Below are 24,216 nucleotides of genomic sequence, written 5' to 3' on the forward strand. Positions count from 1 at the left end.
AAGTCAAATATTTACTCAGGAGAAATATAAGATAGCAGAAATATTCAAGTACAGTACAAGTACTTCCAGACTGTACTTAATAACAGTACTTGAGTAAACTAGTTACTTTCCACCACTGAGAGATCCTTTCAAAATAAAAGCCTGTCTCAATCAAGCCCTCTCAGGTCATATTAAAAGAGGAATCTTTTATTGATTCTTGATCACATTGAAGCACAAAGTGAGAAAAAGAAGTGACACTCGTTGCTGTTGGAGGAGAGTTCAGAGCTCTGACAGCTCATTAAGTGACACAGTTACAGACTGAATTGAGAAATAAAAGGTTTCAGCTCCTCACAGCCCTCTGAATGCTCCTTCCTGCTGTCTCCACATCAACTATTGAGGATCAACCCGCTCTGCTTCTGAGCTTATTCCAGTGTTTACACTCATAAACATCCACACAACATGGCCGATGTTTTTAACGGAGCTGCTTTCAGCTCCTTCGTCCAGCGTTCACAATTAAACTCAGTTTGGAGAAATGATGGACGGAGCTGCAGATCGATGCCATTTGTGCTGAAGCTAAGCTAACGACAGCTTGAGTAAAAACACCTGAAACGAGTTACTTTACCTTCAGCTGGAGCTTCAGAGGAGAAAACAAACTGTGACACACCGAAGGCAGAAGTGAAAGTATAGTTCAAACAGGAAGGAGCAGAGAGAGAGAGAGAGAGAGAGAGAGAGAGAGAGAGAGAGAGAGAGAGAGATATTTAAGTTTATTAATCTTTTTGTTCTCTGTATTAAGTCTTTATTCGTGAGTTTCACACCAACATGTTTCTTCCCAGAGGTGTTAGAGTCACATCAGCTCTTGATCAAAGATGATTTGTTCCTCTGTCCCCCCATAACCCCAAACTGCCGGGAAACTGTCCAGTTCCTGAGCAGCTCTGTAAAAGCTGAACTCAGCAGTCTGGACTTCACCATTCTCACAAACAGGAACCACATCAGCATTCAAGGTTTCCTCCACTGTACTCCTCTGGCTCACACACAATGCCATCTTAGCCTGTCCTCAGACAAAGTCCAGTAACTGACATTTGTTCTTTTGTTGGCGAGTGTACTTAAAACCAAAGATAAAAACCTGCTGTGTAAAAACTTCTTCACATCTACTAAAAAAGGCCTCCAGCAGCACAAACAGAGTCCTGAGACGAGTGCACTCTGAGAAGCAGTGAAACACCGTCTCTCTGTGGCTGCAAAAGGGACATTTGTCCTCTACTGCAGCATTAACCACAGAGATGAAGGAGTTCACTGCCACGATGCCATGGAGGATCCTCCACTGCAAGTCTGCCTGTTTCCTTGTTAAAGGAGGTTTGTATAGAGACCTTTATGCAGGTTTAAAGTCAGGATTTAAACTCCAGTGTGTCCTCCATGGGGTGTCACTGTGCCTGTTCAGTTTGCTCTGGTCCAAGGTCTTTACCATTAGTTTGTATAGTGACTGCCCTGAGGCATCCCCCAGAACAACACCTGCAGGGTCGACAGGCTCGAGTAAAGGACCAGAACAGTTTTCAAAACCAGTGAACAGTCTGACGGGAGCATACGGATCAGTCCAGTTTGACAGCAGTGGACCGTTACAAAAGTCAGTTAAAAGAGTGCATTCGTGGCCTGTCAGCTGATGTTTCCAGTGTGTCGGCAGTTGGTTTGTCAATGAGGACTTCAATATTGTCTTTATTGTTGCTATGGAAACCAATGACCTCCCTCAAGCCCTGAGCTCAGTGGAATGTTGATGTCACCTCTGATAGATCAAAGCCACTTTGTGACGTATCAAAGGAGTGGACCCGGGACCTCATTTATAAAACTTGCTTACGCACAAAACGGGCAATCACGGGCAACCCGTGTAATCACAAACACCCAAGTCTGCAGTGTTATAGATGTGTTCCTTCAGTGAGCTGTTAGGCCTACTACTGTATGCACAATGTTCATATATCATACTTCCATCTTCAAATGATACAGAGCAGTGGATGGCACTGATGGATTAGTATTAATTGTGACAAGGTGTGTAACAATCATTCAATTTGCTGAGGAAGCATATAAATAGTGCGGTGACACTCGTGAGTAATGCTGCACAATGGATGCGCTGGCCCTGCTGGAAGATCATGCACAAGGTAGGATCAGGATGGAGAGAAGTTTTAGGGACCACGGAGATTTCCTGGCCCATGATGATGACTGGCTAATAAGCCAATTTAGATTCCCTAGAGCGGTGCTCTTGGATCTATGTGCTGAACTGGGCCCAGTGTTAGATGGACCCACCCGCCGGAACCGCGCCATCCCGGTGCATATCCAGGTGCTGACCACTCTGGGGTTTCTGGCGACTGGCTCCTTTCAGCAGGAATTAGCCGACAGGTAAGTGTTTGATATGGACATGATCTTGACGAATGTCGTGGCACGGTGGCCTGGGTCAACACATGACTCATTCATCCTGATGCACAGTAGTGTAGGGAGCAGACTGCAGGCAGGCGCTGCGCATGATTGCTGGCTCCTGGGTAAGTACATAAACGCCATTGTATAGATTCTACCCATTAAAGCCTGATTTATAATTACTCTTCTGTTATACCTTGCAGGTGACAGTGGCTACCCCCTGAAGCACTGGCTCCTCACCCCCTTCACCAACCCGCAGAGTGCAGAGGAGGTGCGCTTCGATGTGGCACACGCTCCGTCGTGGAGGGAGCCATCGGCCTCCTCAAAGGTCGGTGGAGGTGTTTGGATGCCTCGGGGGGCAGACTGCTTTATCACCCGACAAAGGTATGTAAAATAATAATGGCTTGTGGAGTTTTGCGCAATGTGGCACTGGGGAATGCTGTTCCCCTCCCGCATGACCTCCCTCCCCCACACCACGAGGACCCCGATCCACAACCACCTCCCCGACATGAGGAATTTCAGCAGGGAGCAAGGCTCCTGCCACTCATTTTTTTTATTTTAGTCGTGACGCCACTACTGTGACCACCAAACAAATTATCCTTTCTGGCCTCCACCTCACCCACATGCACCTCGATTTCAGTCTCCCGTTTCTTTTTCTTTTCTCTGCCATGATCGAATGTAAAATGCCATTGATCAGCAGGCATATTTATATGCAAAGACATTCATGAGGTACTTTGCATTGACCATTTATGCTAAAATGTGGGCGTGTCGGGGGCGAGATGTGAGGTGAATCCACCTGCGCAATCTTCCAGGTGGAGTGTGATTTATAAAGGGAAAATTGCGTGCAGGTGTGAGTATGCACGGTTTTATAAATCCGAATATTTTTTGGCGCACGCCATTTTCAGCTTTTGGGTGTATGCACACTTTTAGTATGGATTCTACGCAATATTTTATAAATGAGGCCCCGGATCACCAACATCAGTGTTGGACCTCAGTGATGCTCTGGTGTCCGACTGGGATCAAACAGCAGCTTCAGTATCTGCTGGAAAGGCTGAGCGCAGAAGACTGGAGGTTGATGTGGCAGCACAGGCATGAACACAGTGTCACAGTCACGTTAATCACACACTGAGTGAAAGTTCAGCCGTCCACATACTTTTGGCCACAGTGTGACAAAAAGCTAAACCGCAGACTGAGATGAAGCTGCTCTCTTTAGTTCAGTGAAGGTGTTTTGTCCTGTCAGGTTTTGAGTCGCCAACACCTTCATGACACTGTGCAGATGTCGAGTTCTTCCAGTCCAGCAGGGGGCAGCATCATCCCACTAATGAAGAGGAGGGAGCCCACGTGAGGAATCAAAGTGAGTCAGATGAATGGAAACACCAAAGAGTGTGTCCTAATTCAGCGGCTGCATCCTTCGGAGGGTGAATTTGAAGGCCGATTACGTCATAACGGTGTGTGAAGGCTGTCCCAATTCGTCCAAATTCGAAGGATCCGACAAATGCAGCCGACAAATGCATCCTCCTTTTCCCTGTATTCGGAGGACGCATCGCTACTATCCTTCGCGGCCTCCCATATCCCAAGATGCTTTGCACACAGATTGTTTTTTTTAATAATGGCAACCTGTTGATATGAGGAGCTCAGTTAACTGTTAGCCTTATTAAAACCCTTCACTTACAAATGTTACAAGCTCGCATGTCAGCTAATATCTTATTGTAACTGTGAAGATATTCACATCAGGTGAATTTGTAAGTTGTATAATGGGCTACATTTCGCTCCTCTTACAAGCGATAGGAGTTGTACGGGCGCATCTCTGCACCCCTTACGTGTGTTTTTCCCGGGTTAGGAGGGAAGAAGTTATGACGTTGTGACGCAATCAGGAAATGCTCTGAAGGCTAGACCGTTCCATTTACCGATAGTTGATGCGGCCGACGGAGGAGCCTTCGGAGGACCCAGCCTACGCAGTCTCCGGGGGCTGGGTCCTCCGAAGGATGCAGCCGCTGAATTGGGACACAGCTACAGTGTCATCTTGGGCTGCCACATTGCCGGTCTCACTAGGTGAGACACCACACTGAACCATCAGACGGCGGAAGATGGCCTGGAACTGGCCTGCAGATGGATTGTTATTCCAGCCGCCTTGTATGGAAAACAGGCACACAATACGTAATTACTCCCAAGACATAACATATAAAGGTATTAATTAAGTGTATTTTCAGAATTTATTGTAATTAAAATAACATCAATCCTACCTGACGCTCTGATTGAATTAAATAGGAGCTCCAAGTGATCCTGGCTGAACCTGAAGGTGAGCACATACCGCTGAACTTGGAGCAGTTCAGGAATCATCAGCATCAATGTGTCAACATTGATGACAAAGCCGATGACAGACTAGTACCTGCAAAAGAAAAAAGTTTTATTACTCTGATCATGGTGAAACAAGACACCCCAAGAAAGCACCATGTAATTTTGTTCATTCAAAGCAGTAAAGTGAATTTTCCATCACATCCATCAGTAATGTGTAATCACCAATTGTTGAGTGCCTATCACAGGGATGCAAACTCACAGAGAATGAAAATGGTAAACAGCTACCAGAGCAGATAGATAATTAGTTTGCATCCATGTTTTTAGGAATGCGATCAGTTTCTTCTTTAACTTATACAGTATACTTTTAGGACACTTAACTAACTTGGAACAATATAATTGCAGAACTGGGAGGACTTGAGAACAAGAACATGTGCAATACCTACCATTTTGACATCGACATGTACTTGATGTTATGTAATACATACCATTTAGAAACCTTAAACACACTGAATACAAGACATTTCCGACATAAACAAAACTGAACACTGAAAAACATTTAAATAAACGAGCATCATGTTACAATGTGAACAGAGACAAAACTAAAGAAAAAACATTGTAACAGTAGCATCATATGAACCTGATGTAGAGAACGGAGCATGTTAGGAACTCAATGCATACGGGAACAAAGTGTCGTTGAACTCATGTCACGAACTGTTCATGCATGAATAACAAGCACTATTTTAATAGACCTCTTCGATCGGTGAAGGGGTGTTCCATCTTTTGTCACCAAAGTGAGCAAGTACTCCCTGGATCTCGACAAAAACGCTTTTCTCTCCATCTGATTCAAAGCACCCAAGGGTGCTTTGAATCCTTTGGCACGAGGATTGCGTCCATTCATTATGTCGAACAGCCTGTCAATCATCTATGAAGAAATATCGGCATCTAAATCACTATCATTACAGGGTTTCATTAGGTATCAGATAGTTGCAATCAATACTCATCTATTTGAGTGGTAAAGCTCTGAAATTTACTGTAGTACAAAGCAGAACTATGGAAATAAGGAAGTCACGCAAATACTAATATTTGCATCTTAACTCATTGAACATACAGTTTAGAAATAAGTACTCTGTTCTCTGTATAAACTGTATGTTCAATGAGTTAATATGCAAATATTAGTACTTGCTTGACTTCCTTATTTCCATAGTTCTGCTTTGTACTACAGTAAATTTCAGAGCTTTACCACTCAAACATCTGTGAAGGTTATGTACAAATTTTTGTATTCATGATGAATTTAGAGTCAGTCAGAATTGTCAACAAATTGTTCCTGATGCTCAAATCAAATTTTATTTTATTTTTTTTAAACATGTACTTGGTTCTATAATCATTAATAGTATTACCTCAATGAATTCTGCCGTTGCCTCACAGTCTTTAAATTGAGAGTACCCAAGATCCCTCATTGTGCGGAGAGCCACTGACACAGAGGGACTCAGTGTCTGCGCAGCCAGGGACACCCTCATCTTGTGGTTCTCAAAGTAGACATGTTTGTCTGTAATTTTATTGGCAGCGTGCAGTCCATCCTTTTTTGCACATCATTGAGATGATTAATGTACCTCCAATTGTTCTGTCCAGTGGTCGTTGCAATTGGACTGTAAGCTTGCAGAATAAGAATCAGCCACTGCTCAAACAAGTGCAAACAGCATAATGTGATCGTCCAGCCATAACTGCAAATGATCAAATAACAATATTTAGATATAAGTTTTAGCAGCAGAGTCATAACTTGTACAAATAGGTCTACAACGATCATCATTTACCTGCAACATATTACGTGCCAACTTGAACATGTGGCAAGCATCCATCATTACAAATACTTTCTCACCAGTCACCGGATGCGAGAAACTGGTCTGAAGCGGCTCTAGTTGTATGCCTTCGGACCATGTAGATGGAGCGTGAGCGCAAACTCCCTGTAGTCTTTTGTATACTCATGGCCCTGCTTTGCCATGAAGTCTATCTGAAGATCTGAAATTTTATGAGCAAAAATGAATCAGTCCCCTTCAGATAATAACTAAGGAGTTTAATAAAGAGTGTAAGAATAACATGTACATGAATTTCAAAGTGTTAATTTCGTTTTACCTGAGTAGAATTCAAGCCTCTCTTTGAGCTCTTCATTAATGAGGTCCTTTTCCCTCAAATCCCCCAAAAGACTCTCTACTGTGGTCTTTGCCCTCTTTTCTCTGGCCATGGCGTTCTTCTCTCGCTCCAGACTTTCCACTCTTGCTAGGGCTTCATTGAGTCTGGTCTTAAGAGCGGTAGGAGAAGCAGGCAAAGCATAGCCGTGATCCTAGAGAGAGGGATGAACATGGTTTGAGTGATGTTTCACTTCACACACATCACTTTGACACCACTAGTGAATGGCCCACATTCTTTCTTATAGTCATCACCTGTCAAAGCCACTGCCAGCACTGTGTGTGTGAGTGTGAGTGTGAGTGTGAGTGTGTGTGTCAGGAATGCATGTTCAACATGTCTTCAATTGCATGTGAATGGGTTTATGTGTGAGTGTGTTTAATATGAGTGGCAGCAAACAAGTGAGATTTGAAAATGTCCAGGACCATTATGATATGATGTTTCCAGTAGAAATACTCACATCATTAGGTTGAGGTTGTGGGTGTGAGGTTCCAGTTTCTGGATCATCCTGAGAGGCCATGGACAGGCTCTCTTCAGCTCTTCTGGAAGTAGATGTAGTCCTGCCCTTTTCAGGCTAAAATGAAAAAGAATATACAGGGGTAAGTACCTCACCCTGCCCTGTGATTGACAATAGAATATTTACGTTTATGAATGCTAATAGCCTTATGATGATACACCTACTCTTTGGAGGTGAACTGGGAAGCTGAAGATGGATGGAATAACGCTGCTTAAAATGTTCACAGCAAAGCACTGAGGAATCACTTGCAGTGAATCCTTCCCTCCTCAAAGCCACCTCCCACTTCTTCCTTACGTCTTTGTCTTTGGGAAACCTTCAAAATGAAAATGGGAGATTTGGGAGTCTACACAAAAACGTTTTACAAAAGAGGTCAAGCTTATTTTTCTTCCTTCAAATTTCTTACAACCCCTCTTCAACAAAACTCGATGCAACTATTTTGATGCATATCTGTTGATAATGAACCAAAACTACTAAAACTGTGAATAACCTTGTTTGCAAACTATTCTACAGTCAGATGTTCAGTTGTCTGTATTTTTAAGTAAGTGGGGTGGGTATGAGACATGAGAGGTAGCTTACTGTTGTTAGGGTGAATTACATGTGAATAATACAGTCTGTGCCACCTGAGTAAAATTCGCTGGTCAATGTTATACCAGTAATATTTGTTTTAGCATTCTTGTGTCAGTTGTAATCTAAGTCAGTGTTATGGAATATGGCTTATAAAGTCTCAGTTCATAGACGGGTGAACACCGGCATAGCCTAGCTAGCTGGCTACGATTTCGCTGGTGGGCATAAATACAGTACAGTAATATTCGATTCACAAAATACAACCAATAGTAATGTTCAATCGTACTTGTGAAACGTAATCCCTCGTGCCCTGTTTTCGATGGTCCGCTGATTTGAACATGAATATGCGGCACAGTGCTCTGGCATCTTGTTCTTTCTGCTGCTCAACTAGAAGTACGATGACCGGTCCGAGATGGCGGCCGCATTTCTTACGCCCCAGCAACCAATGCGACGTCTACTCTTTATATGTTTATGCGTCTGCTCATTTACAATCATAGTCCTATATTTTAGGTACACAGATATTTTAAGTGTTCTCAAATTATTACTATTGTCTCTTATTAAATGTCATTTTATCCTCTTAGTTTCATTTTATGTCTCGTGTTTTTATTTCTGGTTTTCAGGATAAATCAAATGAAGTTAACCCTTTATGCTCACACACATTATTATTAACCCATAATTCGACCATCGGGCTACACAAGTATCAATAAAGGTCCAGAGTGTCAGAGATGGCCAGAACTTTAGAGTCAAACCACAGCCACTGTCCTCCTGGCCTGCTGTCTGGCTCTGGCATCATGCAGAACCCTCAGTGGGGGGACAGTGGGCCATCAGAGTTTGTGGTCGGGGACCTCTCACACCTGCTGTATAAGGTGTTGAAGCACAGACCTGCTGTTTTGTATATGTTGATATATGTTGTTGTTGTTGTCCTCATGGATTCTCTGAGACTCCCAGTCAGGACACTCCATGCATCCTGGAGCATGTCAGTTGCTTCTGGAGTCCATCACCTTCCTGTGGTCCTGGATGGTTTAGTCCTCTTCAGGTGCTGTCTCAATGTTGGGACCATCTGTATGATGCAGTGATCTGAGAGTCCAGGACACTCACAAGGACGATGGACAAGATTTCTCTCTGTTCTCAATAAGAACTTTTTCCAGGATACTGGAGTGATGTTGATGTGTTTTTACTGCGTCCAGCTGTTGGTGGTGTAAAAACATGTCGCTGTCGTTATCTGTCGCAATCTGAGCGTTTTCTGTCTTTTGACAACAGAAATCCATGTTGGTGTCTGTTGACTTTCATGTGAAAGTTGACAAAATGAGCGTCTGAAGACACATAAAGACGTCTCGACAGTGTCATGAAATTGCTGCCACTGTAAAATAAACATTTCCAGTTGAGGTCATTCAGTCTGTGAAGGAGTTTTGAGTCTGAACGAGCTGCAGTGACTTTTATTGTTGTTCTTTTTATGCAATGCAGGAATGGACTTCAGGGCCCGACTGAACCTCCTGACGTCTGTCTTCAGAGGACAGATGGACCCTCACTGTGGGAGAGGAGGCGTCTGGACTGTCCTGCAGTACTGACGGTCCACCTCACGTAAATACACCAACACTAAACGACTGCTTGGATTCAGGAATGAACCGTCTCCTGCAGACATGCTTGATTTAAAGCTTGGATTTTGTAGACTTGGTCAGCTGTGTTAGTGTTTTCTTTGCTTCTTCTTTTAATGAGCGTAGTTTGAAAAATAGACGCTAAGTGCACCCATAAAGTCCACCTTTCTGTTTACAGGGAACTTTCAAGGTAAATTTGCTGCATTTATCCAGAAAAAATATGGCTAAACTGAAAAATGAATGTCCTGTTTGATTAACTTTTAATATATGATGAAATGATTTCTTCAGTGGGTCATCACATACAGATTAAGTCCATGCCAGACTTTTATGATTAAGACTAAACTAAGTACTCAGACTAAGACTAACACGTCATATAAACTGAGTTTGTTTTCCATCCAGAATAGCTGGTTCCCATTTCAGACCTCCTCGTGTCGCATGCTCTTCATGCTGCTGCACCTTTAAACCTTCCTGTTAAAACCCCTGATGATAAAAACAGCTGATGCAGCGAGTGTGCTGCCTGGGCGTCTGAAACATCTCATCTTTGGAAACTGTTTTCATGTTGCTGCTGCAAATCATCCAAACCTTTCACACTTCAGGGCTTGAACCCAGGAGGCTCCAGCGTCACGCTGACAAATCCTGATTTGCTGCCAGTAAAAATGCAGTGAAGCAACTCATTAACTGATTGTTTTCAAGCTCTAATTTTTCAATTCATGTTTTTATTGTCATGGAGTTCCTGGAAGGAGTTGAAAAGCATCCTACATTTGAATTTCCTAAATGTGTTTGATGTAGAATTAATATCCTGTTCATTTTCTGCGTGTTACGCTCAGAATTTGAAGCCTCCTCTTTAAATCTGTAAATCGGTGCTCCACATGTGTGTTGAAAACTGATCAGTTCACATGTAAAAAAGGATTCAGTTTCATTGTTCTTTCAATCCATTTTGTCTCTGATTGTAAGGGAACATTTGTGCCTCATAAAGGTACAACATGGCGTGTGGCTCCAGCTGTAGCTCATTGGCGAACAGTTCAGCACCTTTGCAGCAGGTGCATTGTTGTACCTGGATATAAAAGTGCTTTTTATCACTTGGGGTGCAGAAATGTTCTTTCAGAGGTAACAGACAAGAAAGAGCAAAGATGTCTCATCATCCTGAGTCATTAACACAGAAATGAATTCCAATCGAAGACACGATGGCGCTAACATGCTTCCTTCCTGACAGCACTGGACAAAAGTCCAATCTGACGGCCACAAGTGTGTTTGATGAGAACCCAAATCTCACAAACCTGTAAACTTCAATCACTTGTAGAGTCACAGTAAAGCAGCATTTTAGCCAAGTCTCCTAAGAGGAGAGGGTCTTTTCCAGCTGTTCATTGCTTTGTTTATCTTTGGTTCATATCATGAAGTCCATTGACTCCATCTGACGTCTGCAGCTCCGTTCCTTTTGCTGCTAAACAGCTAAAATAACCCACTGACCGACTCTATCATGTCATCTGATTGCGATCATCAGCAGAAGCAGTCGGACCAGCTGTCGTTGCAGCTGAAGTGTCCCAAACCAACGAAGCAGCTTCAAACAGACCTGCAAATTCGGGCTTGTCAGCCAGTTTGATCACTTTTGTTGGTGTAAACTGGCTTCTCCAGTTGGACGACTGTTTAAAGTTTATTTTCACTTCCTGCCTTTGGTGTGTCGCAGTTTGTTTTCTCCTCTGAAGCTCCAGCTGAAGGTAAAGTAACTCGTTTCAGGTGTTTTTTAGTCAAGCTGTCGTTATCTGAGCTTCAGCACAAACGGCATCGATCTGCAGCTCCGTCCATCGTTTCTCCAAAGAGTTTAACTGTGAACTCTGGACGAAGGAGGTGAAAGCAGCTCCGTTAAAAACATCGGCCATGTTGTGTGGATGTTTGTGAATGTAAACGCTGGAATAAGAGCAGAAGCAGAGCGAGTTGATCCTCAATAGTTGATGTGGAGACAGCAGGAAGGAGCATTCAGAGGGCTGTGAGGAGCTGAAACCTTTTATTTCTCAATTCAATCTGTAACTGTGTCACTAAATGAGCTCTCAGAGCTCTGAACTCTCCTCCAACAGCAACGAGTGTCACTGCTTTTTCTCACTTTGTGCTTCAATGTGATCAAGAATCAAATCAAAGATTCCTCTTTTAATATGACCTGAGAGGGCTTGATTGAGACAGGCTTTTATTTTGAAAGGATCTCTCAGTGGTGGAAAGTAACTAGTTTACTCAAGTACCGTTATTAAATACAGTCTGGAAGTACTTGTACTGTACTTGAATATTTCTGCTATTTTACATTCCTCCTGTGTAAATATTTGACTTTCTCCTTCACTTATCGATGATCGAGGATCATTCAGGCATAAAGAAACTTTCAGTCATGTTGAATTTACTGAATATTCCACAAACTGAAACTTCCTGTCAGATTCAGTCAGAGTGTGTCAGTGGATGTCAACGGTCGTCCAGCCATCAAGTGTGTGTTCACTTCACTGCAGCTTCATGGCGCCATCTAGTGGACTGATAGAAGTACAGCAGCTCGGCCTCACACTGCTGTCTGACTGCATTCAGCTGACACTGATATGAAAGACGAGATAACAGCCAATCAGAGGAGGAGCAGCTGATATTTGGACAGGAGAAACCATGAAAGGATGATTTCAGCTGATGTGCACATGAATGATTTGTGCTTCCTCTCCAGATCAAAGTGTGTGTGAGCTGACGTGAGTTCAGCAGCATGAATCGGTGTGAGGACAGAGAGGAGGGAGTCCATCCCTCTAAAACCAGTCTGTGTGGGGACGATGACGGCCAGACCGAAGCTCAGAGGTGAGACCAGGAACTCTGACTGTCCAGGACTCATCTCCATGTCAGAGCACTTGAATCTCTCCACCATCATTATTCACACTCAAAGCTCTGTGTGTGTTGTGTTGAAGGCCAGAGCAGCAGGACCCACCAGACTCTGCTGGACCTGGACCTGGACCTGGACCTGGACCTGGACCTGGACCTAAACCCAGCTGTGTGTCCTTCAGGAGCGACCGGTCAATGGATTTCCCCATTTCTTTTAAACAGCAACATGTCTCTGATGGACAGTAAGTTGTTCTCAGTATTAAACTCATGTCGGACAATTTGACCTGAAATGTCCATATGTCCTCGTCATGTTGTCCACTGCTGATGTTTGTTCTCATTAAATCCAGTCTGACCAGTTGTCCTTCTAATGTCCATGTTGTCCTTGAATGATGATGAAGGTTAGAGATAGATTAGTGTTAAAGGACATTTGTCCAATCTGTCCCTAAACAGCACTGACATGTCCACATGTGGACACTGAAAGCTGAGGATAATATGAGACTTCAGCACAAATCCAGTGGGGACCTTCCAAAGTCTCTTTACCATCAAACTTCCTCTTTGAATGTTGGACTGAAATGCTTCAGCGACCATCGTCTCTAAATAACAGTCAGGATATTTGTGCTGAGTCTCGTGATACAAACGTTAGAAAACAGACCAACAGAGTCGGTGCTGATGGACTCCACAGTTTAGTTTGTTGTCTGTAAATCACAGTAAAATCTGCTGAGAAATCAGTCCGTTGAGTCCTGCTTTGGTCCGAGATTTGATGGACAAAAGAAGCGATGATCCACAGACTGAAGTCATTCAGCTTCATGATTGATTGAACTTTGGTGTGTTGATCCTTTTCTTGCTCATAGCTGCTAGTTTCTCCAGCAGCTTCTGAGTCTGAAGAAGAAAAAGTCCATTTCCATCCCTGGTGGTCTTCCTCTGTGTCTGACAGGATCTATGGGAGACCAGCCTCTGATGGACCTGTAACTGGACCTGGACCTGGACCCAGCTGTGTGTCCTTGAAGAGTGAACAGTCGATAGGTCGCCTCAATGACTTTAAAGTAGATCAACCGTCTGCTGCAAAGAGGTAAACTGTTGAAAACATTAAAATCTTACAGATTCTTGTTTGAACTGCTATTTATCCAGAGTTTTTTAAACCTGTTTGTTTATTTTCAGCATCGTTCTTCTTCTCATTCGTTTATATCCTCACATGTGGAAGCTGCCCAGTATAACCATTTTCAACTCTTGACTCCAGTTGAACATTTCCTCCACACACACCTTCTGACTGATGACTGCATGAGTATAAACAGTGACTTGATTGAGGCTAACAGATTCTAAAGAAGGCTAATCCTGATTCCACTGAGTTCCTCCATCAAATCAACATGTTGTGGTTTTCAGTCATGTGACAACACAAACACAAACATGTCAGTGATAACAGCTGGACTGAGATCAGCTGCTGTGAAACACAGAATGAAGCAACACAGAGAGTCTGAGGAAACACACAGTCTGTTTGTGATTGATGCTGCTGATGGATTCACAAAGTCAAGAACGACACTGACGGCGGCATCATGGCGCCTCACATCAGGCTGGAGTTGTGCCTCTGTGAAGACGTCTGATGCAGAGAAGGGTGTTATGGGTAACTAAAGACTGCAGGAGCTCAGAGAGGAGACAAAGCTCAAATATGTGTTGTGTGTCAAACAAGTGGACAAGAACAAATACATGTTGTCCAAGAGTAAAAGAAAGAGCCAGAACAACTTCTATGAGCAACAGCTGCACCTGTTTCCTTCATGTAGTCCAGAGAAGAACGTTCCAGCTTTCATTTGAAACAGTTGGATGTGAAATCACCCTCAGCTTTGCTTTGATCCAGTATTCTCTGCTTCTCTTTGCTTTTCTCATGTTTCACTCAGTTTATTGTGACTCACTGCCAATTTGTGCTGGACAGGTAGCATCCAGTTAGCTTGTGTGAGCTGTGTGATGCTGTCCACAGTATTATAGGGGTCAATGAGAACTGGAGGGACTCAACCAGACAAGCTGGTGAACCAACACAGTAAGTGAAAGCTGCACAGAAATGCAGACTGGACTGTTGATTCACGGTGGGATCAGCAGTACGAGCAACACTTTAATGTCAGTGGAAACCATCTGATTCAATGTTGGAATTAACACTTCAGCTCAAAGGACCTTCAGCTTGTGTTTGTCTCTGTGTGGACGGACATGATGTGAGCTAATTCTTCATGATTCCTCCACAGAGTCCACCAGGAGAGCTCAGAGGTTCCCAATGGTCAGTCTGTCCAGCAGCATCAAACCCACCTGGACTCCATATTTATGGTCTGTACATGTACAACAGCTGCTTTCACATCTATTCTGTTCACAATAATCTCCATGCTGCACTTTTTAGACCAGTGGACCATCAGTCTGTCCAACATGGATCTGATGTTTGCTTCCATGATTTCAGTTTGTGTCATTCATATCATCTTCTGTTCCAGCTGCTGGAGGAGAACATTGTCTCTTTTGTGAGGAACGAGCTGAAGAAGATCAAGTCCATTCTGAGTCCAGATGAGCCAGAATGCTTAGAGAGTCAGGGGGAGGATGAGGAGGTGTTGGACAGTGAGGATGCAGACCAGAGGAGGAGCAGCAGAGAGGCATTTCTGAAGATCACACAGCACTTCCTGAGGAAAATGAAGGAGGAGGAGCTGGCTGAGCGTCTGCAGAGCAGTAAGAGGATTTCTCTAAAGGTTCAACTGCTGGATCAGTGGAACATTCACTGATGTCTCAACAGATGGACCAAAATATGTTCAGACAAGGACATTAAATTCTCATCTGAACTTTATCAGTCACTTATTGATTTATTTGTTGTGTCTTCATTCAGAACATCTTGCCTCAGTTTGTCAGCGTAAACTTAAATCTAACCTGAAGGAGAAGTTCCAGTGTGTGTTTGAGGGGATCGCTTAAGCAGGAAAGCGGACCCTCCTGAATCAGATCTACACAGAGCTCTTCATCACAGAGGGAGGGACTGGACAGGTCAATGATGAACATGAGGTCAGACAGATTGAAACAGCATCCAGGAAACCACACGGACCAGAAACCACAATCAGACAAGAAGACATCTTTAAACCACCTGGACGAGATGAACCAATCAGAACAGTGATGACAAAGGGAGTGGCTGGCATTGGGAAGACAGTCTTAACACAGAAGTTCACTCTGGACTGGACTGAAGACAAAGCCCACCAGGACATAAAGTTCATGTTTCCATTCACTTTCAGAGAGCTGAATGTGTTGAGAGAGAAAAAAATCAGCTTGGTGGGACTTGTTCATCACTTCTTTCCTGAAACCAAAGAATCAGGAATCTGCAGGTTTGAAGACTTCAGGCTTTTGTTCATCCTTGACGGTCTGGATGAGTGTCGACTTCCTCTGGACTTCCACAACAATGAGATCCTGACTGATGCTACAAAGTCCACCTCAGTGGATGTGCTGTTGACAAACCTCGTCAGGAGGAACCTGCTTCCCTCTGCTCGCCTCTGGATAACCACACGACCTGCAGCAGCCAATCAGATCCCTCCTGAGTGTGTTGACATGGTGACAGAGGTCAGAGGGTTCACTGATGAACAGAAGGAGGAGTACTTCAGGAAGAGGTTCAGAGACAAGGAGCAGGCCAACAGAATCATCTCCCACATCAAGACATCACGAAGCCTCCACATCATGTGCCACATTCCGGTCTTCTGCTGGATCACTGCTACAGTTCTGGAGGATGTGATGAAGACCAGAGAGGAAGGAGAGCTGCCCAAGACCCTGACTGAGATGTACATCCATTTCCTGGTGGTTCAGTCCAAAGTGAAGAACATGAAGTATGATGGAGGAGCTGAGTCAGATCTACAGTGGACTCCAGAGACCAGGGAGATGATTGAGATTCTGGGAAAACTGGCTTTTGAGCAGCTGCAGAAAGGAAACCTGCTCTTCTATGAATCAGACCTGACAGAGTGTGGCATCGATATCAGAGCAGCCTCAGTGTACTCAGGAGTGTTCACACAGATCTTCAAAGAGGAGAGAGGACTGTACCAGGACAAGGTGTTCTGCTTCGTCCATCTGAGTGTTCAGGAGTTTCTGGCTGCTCTTCATGTCCATCTGACCTTCCTCAAGTCTCGAGTCAATCTGCTGTCTGAAGAACAAGCAACCTCCTGCTGGTCAAAAGTCTTTAGAGACAGAGAACATGAACTAACACAGTTACACCAGAGTGCATTGGACAAGGCCTTACAGAGTCCAAATGGACACCTAGACTTGTTCCTCCGATTCCTCCTGGGTCTTTCCCTGCAGAACAGTCAGACTCTCCTACGAGGCCTGCTGACACAGACAGGAAGTGGCACAGAAACCAATCAGGTAACAGTTGAGTATATCAAGAAGAAGATTGAAGAGACATCTTCTGCAGAGCGAAGCATCAATCTGTTCCACTGTCTGAATGAACTGAATGATCGTTCTCTGGTGGATCAGATCCAACAGTCCTTGAGTTCAGGAAGTCTCTCCACAGATAAACTGTCTCCTGCTCAGTGGTCAGCTCTGGTCTTCATCTTACTGTCATCAGAAAAAGATCTGGACGTGTTTGACCTGAAGAAATTCTCTGCTTCAGAGGAGGCTCTTCTGAGGCTGCTGCCAGTGGTCAAAGCCTCCAACAAAGCTCTGTAAGTACAGAGACAGTGAAGTTTCTTTGTCAATAAATACTCTGATATCTAACTTACTGTTTGCTTCATTCCTGTGTCTCTTCAGACTGAGTGGCTGTAACCTCTCAGAGAGAAGCTGTGAAGTTCTGTCCTCAGTCCTCAGATCCCAGTCCTCCAGTCTGAGACAGCTGGACCTGAGTCACAACAACTTGCCGGATTCAGGAGTGAAGCTGCTGTCTGCTGGACTGGAGAGTCCACACTGTGCACTGGAAACTCTCAGGTCAGATCAAGTTACTGTTTGTGTTGACAGATTTAAGTTAGTTCTGTACATTTAGAGATTCATTTAGTTTAAACAGTCTCTCTCATGTCAGGATTTGAATCTTTCAGTGTATTTTGTATATTTTCAGATCTCTGACTGAGATTGATGATTTTGAGTTTGTGACATGATGATCAGAAATAATTTCCCAGTCTGCAGTTGTAGATCATCTTTTCTGTGCATGTCAGAAAAATATGTGAGCGTGTTTGAATGTGTGAATTAAAAAAAAAACAAACCCTCAAAATCAAGTTTGCGGATGTGTCATGAAGTTTCGTAGCTGTAGAAATATTTTGCGGATCTGTAATTAAAATGTGTACAGGGATATTGTCAACTGTGAGGTTTCACAAAGTGCAGCATGGGTCATTAAATTTGATGAATTTACTATTGATCAGAGTGCTGAGTCACGGAAAACATGAATTCTGAAGGACTGTGAGTCAGCAGTTTGAGTCCAGCACAGAGGCTGTCTCATGTGAAGCTCAGTGGGATGAAGGACAAAACAAATTGGACCAAGCCAGGCTTCCTTTGTGTGAGCTGCCTCAACTAAACATGAACTCCAGGCAGAGATAACGGCATCACGACGGTGGTTATCAGCTTCCTTTGTTAACTCAGGTTTCCTTCATCAGGCTCTGTGCACGTTCCCATAAAAAGAGACGTTTGCTTCATCATTTGACTCTTTGTCACCACAAAAAGGACCAATCATGTCCCCCCTCCTTCAGTCCAGAGGAACAGGTTGTTATAATGGAGAGCTTTGGAGAATGTAAAAAATAAAAGAGGAAAATCAAGACTGTTGCTGCACATAAGATGAGAGAGGAATGCTGGCAGAAAACTGCTGATCCTTTAAATCGTTCACTTCATATATTAGTTTCAGCACTCAGTCACTCTCAGATCCTCCTGTTTATGTCGAACTGCACATTCGAGAGTCTGAAACTTTAAACTTCACTCAGCAGGTTTAAACATGACACTCAGGAACTGGATTCAGGTCTGACAGTGTCCCCTCATGAAGGACACATGACTGTGCTCTTACAGACATGAGGACAATGAATGAACATCTACAACATGTTTATGATGGAACAGCAAAGATTTGAACACATGCTGAGAAGAGACTCAACATTTTAAAATCAATGTTCTTCTTCTTCTTCTTCTTCTTCTTCTTCTTCTTCTTCAGACTGAGTGGCTGTAACCTCTCAGAGAGAAGCTGTGAAGTTCTGTCCTCAGTCCTCAGATCCCAGTCCTCCAGTCTGAGAGAGTTGGACCTGAGTAACAACAACCTGCAGGATTCAGGAGTGAAGCTGCTGTCTGCTGGACTGGAGAGTCTACACTGTGCACTGGAAACTCTCAGGTCAGATCAAGTTATTGTTTGTTATAAAAGTGTTGACGTCCTTTTTTAACCTCAGAAGTCCACGTTTGACACATACATACATTGATTGGTAGATGTTTTCTCTCAATGTTCCTTTTATTAATGAAGTCTGGCTGAGATGGAAATTCTCATTTATATTTTGTTGTCATGTGACTTTGATTAGTGGATGTCATTTTATTCCTGATTCAGTCATGATTAATTACCACAAAGGTGTCGCTGAGGACCTCAGGAAGTGAAGTGTCGAGTGTGAAGTCATTGACCTCAAACACAGAAACTGTTGAGAATTATTATGTGTTGTACATCCGCCCATGTGATGCTGCTCAGCCTACCAGATCTCTGTGTTTTGAGATCAATGATTTGATGGACACAGCAGGACCCTCAGATGATCTTCCATGTGTGTTGTTCTGGGTGTTTGCAGGCTGTCAGGCTGTCTGATCACAGAGGAAGGCTGTGCTTCTCTGGCCTCAGCTCTGAGATCCAACCCCTCCCATCTGAGAGAGCTGGACCTGAGCTACAATCATCCAGGAGACTCAGGAGTGAAGCTGCTGTCTGCTGGACCGGAGGATCCTCACTGCAGACTGGACACTCTCAGGTATGAAGAGGCTGCTGCAGCCACAGTCAGTCAGTGTGAAAGAGGAGGAAGAGCTGGAAACATGTTGTCTGTCTTTTTGGTTGATGGTGGATGTGAGTGAGACATGAACAATCACACATGTAGGAAACCTTTGTCCTTTGATCACAACATAAACACTGATTGAACATGAAAAGGACATATTTGTGTTGGAGGTCTCAAGGAGAACATCTCCAGGAACAAACATGATAATGACCTGTTGGTCATAATTGATGCAGTTTGGACAGATCTCTGCATGGTAAAAGAACTGTCTGTCAGTTTGACAAATGTCCTTTTTGTCCTCAAAAGACATAAAAACAAGCTTCCAATAAGTCCATAGCAGTTCTATTTAGTTCAATCTGCTGGAACCTGATAACCACAGGACAGAGCAGGACTTTTGAGATGCTTCATTCAAGTGTTTTTCTCAAAATGTTGGACTGTTCCTTCATCAGTGGAGAACAATTGAACTGAACATGGTCTTCACAGCAAACATGGCTTGTAAATATTTCCATGTGTAGACATCAAGTGGCTCTTCTTGTTCCGGTGAACTTCAGGAAGTTTGACATGAAAAGATTTCCACACAACAGAGTCATGATGACTTGTCTCAGATATTGAATTTATTGACAGTATTCACACTTCGTCACATGGGACATGACGAGGAGAACCGTGTCCAATAATCAATGATTAAAGCTCTGTTGGTTTGTTCAGTGAAGACAAAGTCAGACTGATTATTGATCATCACAGGTGGGAGAGCAAGAGAGCGATCAATGAGTGAAGCAGCTTAGAATAGAAGTCAGCAACAGATTGAAATGAGGAAATGAGCTGATGAAGGCAGATTTAATGATGAGAGAGAATCAGTGTCGCTGTCAGTGTCTGAGCAGAGCTGAAGAGGTTTAGGGGCAGCAGGGAGAAGCAGGCCGGATCAGTATGTTGTGTTTGTGTGTATGAGAGTGATGTAACGTCCATGTTTGCATGCTGAAAGAGGACGTGCTGCTCTGACCCCCCTCCTCCTTTCAGGGTGGAGCCTGCTGGAGTCCGATGGTTGAGACCAGGTCTGAGGAAGTGTAAGTGTGTCTTTAATTTGACTGATGAAAACAAAGCAGAGCACATTCAGCCATCTTCAAACTGTGACATCACTCATTCACATCTCTGATGTCATTATCAAACTGTCCATCAATCAACAGATGATGGATCAATAACTGCAGCTGTTTTCTTCTTCTTCTCTCCATCAGATTCCTGTGAACTCAAACTGGACACAAACACAGTGAACAGAAACATCAAACTGTCTGACAACAACAGGACGATGACACATGTGAAGGAGGATCAGTCATATCCTGATCATCCAGACAGGTTTGACTGGTGGCCTCAGCTGCTGTGTGGAACTGGTCTGACTGGTCGCTGTTACTGGGAGGTCGAGTGGAGAGGAAGAGTTTCTGTGTCAGTGAGTTACAGAAGAATCAGAAGGAAAGGAGACAGGAGAGAGTGTTTGTTTGGATGGAATGATCAGTCCTGGAATCTGTTCTGCTCTGATGGTCGTTACTCTGTCTGTCACAATAACAGAATAACACCCATCTCCTCCTCCTCCTCCTCCTCCTCCTCTTCTGTCTCTCACAGAGTAGGAGTGTATGTGGACTGTCCTGCTGGCAATCTGTCCTTCTACAGAGTCTCCTCTGACTCACTGATCCACCTCCACACCTTCAACACCACATTCACTGAACCTCTTTATCCTGGCTTTGGGTTCTGGTCCTGGTCTGGTTCCTCAGTGTCTCTGTGTCCTCTGTAGGAGGGAGAGTCTCCTCCTGTTAGAGAAACACTGCTGAACAGATCAGTTGAGTCTGTGCAGGATCTCAGTCACATCAGTCTTTCAGGTTATTGGAATAAATTGATCAATGAACTTTGTTGAAAATGATTGAAAAGATTCCTCGTTTACTTTGTAAACTTCTTCCACTTCCAGTCCTTTAAAGATGGAAGCTGTGATCATTAAACTGTGGAAACGCTGTTGACTTGAACCTTCAGCTGTGTGTTGATTTCAATTCTGGATCTTGTTCCAATCAAAGCTGAATGTTGCTGTGAGTGTTTGTTGTGTCTCTCAGATCAGGACTAGAGATCCACCGATACGGTTTTTTCAAGGCTGATACAGATTATTAGAAATCAAGGAGACGGATAACCGTTAAAATATCAGATATCATCTTGATTGTTTCACTTCATGTTGTGTTTTCATGGTTCATTTTACTCAACAACATCGAGCTGAACCAAGAATCAAGTGAGCACAAACTAATTCCTGATGGCTGATACCACTTGAACTGTTTGTTGACGTATTAAGACATGAGGAAGGTGACAGCAACCTTCAAAATCCAAGACAAGTGACCACAGTGAGAGCAGCACAGGTTTCCCTCAACACCAGAGACAACCTGAGGGACGTGGACCTCGTTAGCAGACGTCCACTTCATTCAAACAACTTTATTACCACCAACAAGTCTTCAGTTTGACCAGCAGAGGTTTTTGGTGTCTGATAACATGTCGTGATACAGTTTGTGACTCAAACTTTGATTTGGAGTCAAGTTTCATCTTCGAAAGCAGAAAAACAAGTTTGGAAATCATTGTTAAACAAATCTGTCAAAGACTTTTAGAAAAGTCTTCAAACTTCAACGGTACATGAGAAACAACTGAAAAAAAGGAAACTTTTTTTTTTTATACTTTATTGTGTCAGTACAGTATACGACATTCCTACAATACACATCCTGTTATTTAAATAACTTGACACAATATTTAGTTTTTTGTTATCTTTCAGCCGTGTGGCACAGTCAAACATAACCTTTCATAACTTAAAATGTATATACACAAATACCCCAAAAGTAAGCAAAAAGATAAAGAAATAAAAAATAACATTACCCAGCAAAAAATACGCACGCAATTACAACAAATACAACAGTAATATAAATGTGCACATAAACGGTAAGTAGTTTTTTCCTTTTTTTTTTTTTTTAGGCTTCATCTCTACTGTATGCAGAGGATATATCTAGTTACTTTAATTTAAAACGAGCCCATCTTCTTTCCAACAACTTTTCTTTCATATTAATTCTATAAGTTACCCTCTCCATCCTATAAATATTCTCTACAGTCTCTAGCCATTTATTTACTTTGGGGGCTTCCAACTTTTTCCAGATTCTTGTTATTTGTTTGAGTGCTGTAATTCTCAGAATCCAAAATAAATGTTCTTCATCCTTTCGAAGGCCATTGAAACCTATTCCCAACCATAAAGTGTGTTTATTAAATTGGCCCAATTTCCCAAACATCTGTTCTATTATGTGTATGACTTCTGACCAATACATTTCTATTTTTTTACATGTAAAGAATATGTGAGTGTGGTCCGCTTTGTCTTCCCCGCATTCCCTCCAGCAGCTACATTTATTCTGTGTATATTTGCTGAACATCACTGGTGTTCTAAAATACTGTATATTTATCTTCCAAGCATATTCTTGGCAGAAGGCGATTTTATGTTTGAGAAATTATCTTTAAGACTCTGATTCCACTCGTCATCTGATATAGATGTTTTCAGTTCTATCTGCCATTTATCCTTAATGTTATTTGTGTCTTCGGTTCTGTAATCCTGAAATATTTGATATATTTGTCCAGTTATATTTTTCAAATTATGATTTTGATTGGCCTTTATCATATGTCTCAGAATGGGATGGAGATCTCCAAGAGATGTAATTTGGACTTTTTCCTTCAAATAGTTTCTCACTTGCAAATATCTGTAAAAGTGATTCTTGTTTAAACCATATCTGTTTACTGTATTTTCAAAAGAATCCATTGCTTCTTCCTTGTACATTTGATAGAATCCTGTGAGGCCCTTACTCTCCCATTTTTTAGAAACATCATCAATACTATTTGGAATAAAATCTGGATCCCAGGCTATCTCTAAAAAAAAGAGAAAAAAAGAAGGATGGGAAGAAAGGAGATAGGAAATAATTATCCAAATAAATGCAATCGTATATCCCTTCAAAATAAAACTCAGGGTAAGAATATAAAAAAAATAAGTAAAATACAAAGGAATACCATACAATACACTTCACATCCCTCTCCTATTTATTGGCCATATGCAAATTTCGTCTGAGTTTTAGACTTCTTGTACAAGTGAAAATTCAGTTCAATCTCCTTAATTAAAATAATAATAAATAAACAAATAAATCGCCTAAATAAATAAACACCAAGAAATACATCCCTTCTTCACATCTTCGTATCCCTCTTTTATTTAACATCCATGTGCAGAGTTCATAGATGGGTTTTAGATCTCTTGTGCGGGTAGAGATAATGAATTTCAACTCATTTAAAAAGAACCTCTTTTCTCTTTGAGTTAATCATAAAATAAATAGTCTTAGCCTGTACAATGGCGTCCATTCTGTCCTTAGGTCATGCCTACTCACTTCGATATGGAAGGTGCAGAGAAAGAGAAAGAACAAAAGGCTTCCAAAAACAGATAAATAAATAAAAGTTTGTCCCATTAAGCTTAAGGAGAGAGAGAGAGAGAGAGAGAGAGAGAGAGAGAGAGAGAGAGAGAGAGAGAGAGAGAGAGAACTGTCCACTTAGTTTGAGATAATTTCCATTTCCCAGTTGGAAGTCATTTTCACAGTTTTAACTCCAAGTCTTCCAGAGGTCCGGTTACAGTCTCTCCGCCTCCGCTGTGCTTCTAGTTATGCGTTTTCTGGAATGGCTTGGATTGAGCCTCCGCTGCGCCCACCAGCACGTGATGCGGCCTCGGGTTGGTGGTGGAGAGTATTCACGGACCCCCCATCTCCAAAGACTCTCAATCTGGCTGGATATATTATGTGTCATTTCACATTTTTTCTTTCAGCTGTCTTCTTATTGAGGCATACCCACTTCTTTCTTTCTGTATCCTGCTCGAGAAATCTTGGGAAAAATAAATCTGGTCATCGTCAAC

General features: G+C 42.8%; 1 protein-coding gene and 1 pseudogene across 1 annotated transcript in view; one reads left to right on the top strand and one right to left on the bottom strand.

Moving 5' to 3' along the window:
• Positions 1 to 21,118, top strand: part of LOC143315969 (uncharacterized) — an 84,807-nt gene extending 63,689 nt beyond the window's left edge. Inside the window, exons 9-12 of the mRNA XM_076723596.1 lie at positions 17,101 to 17,274; positions 19,086 to 19,259; positions 20,292 to 20,338; positions 20,507 to 21,118. Coding sequence (XP_076579711.1) covers positions 17,101 to 17,274; positions 19,086 to 19,259; positions 20,292 to 20,338; positions 20,507 to 21,057 — 946 coding nt within the window. The 3' untranslated portion in view covers positions 21,058 to 21,118. The remainder of the gene's footprint in view (positions 1 to 17,100; positions 17,275 to 19,085; positions 19,260 to 20,291; positions 20,339 to 20,506) is intronic.
• On the bottom strand, positions 6,587 to 8,302 carry LOC143316273 (THAP domain-containing protein 6-like; annotated as a pseudogene).
• Positions 21,119 to 24,216: the final 3,098 nt, after the last annotated feature.

The sequence above is a fragment of the Chaetodon auriga genome, chromosome 23 (assembly GCF_051107435.1).
Source record: "Chaetodon auriga isolate fChaAug3 chromosome 23, fChaAug3.hap1, whole genome shotgun sequence".
Taxonomy (NCBI): Eukaryota; Metazoa; Chordata; class Actinopteri; order Chaetodontiformes; family Chaetodontidae; genus Chaetodon; species Chaetodon auriga.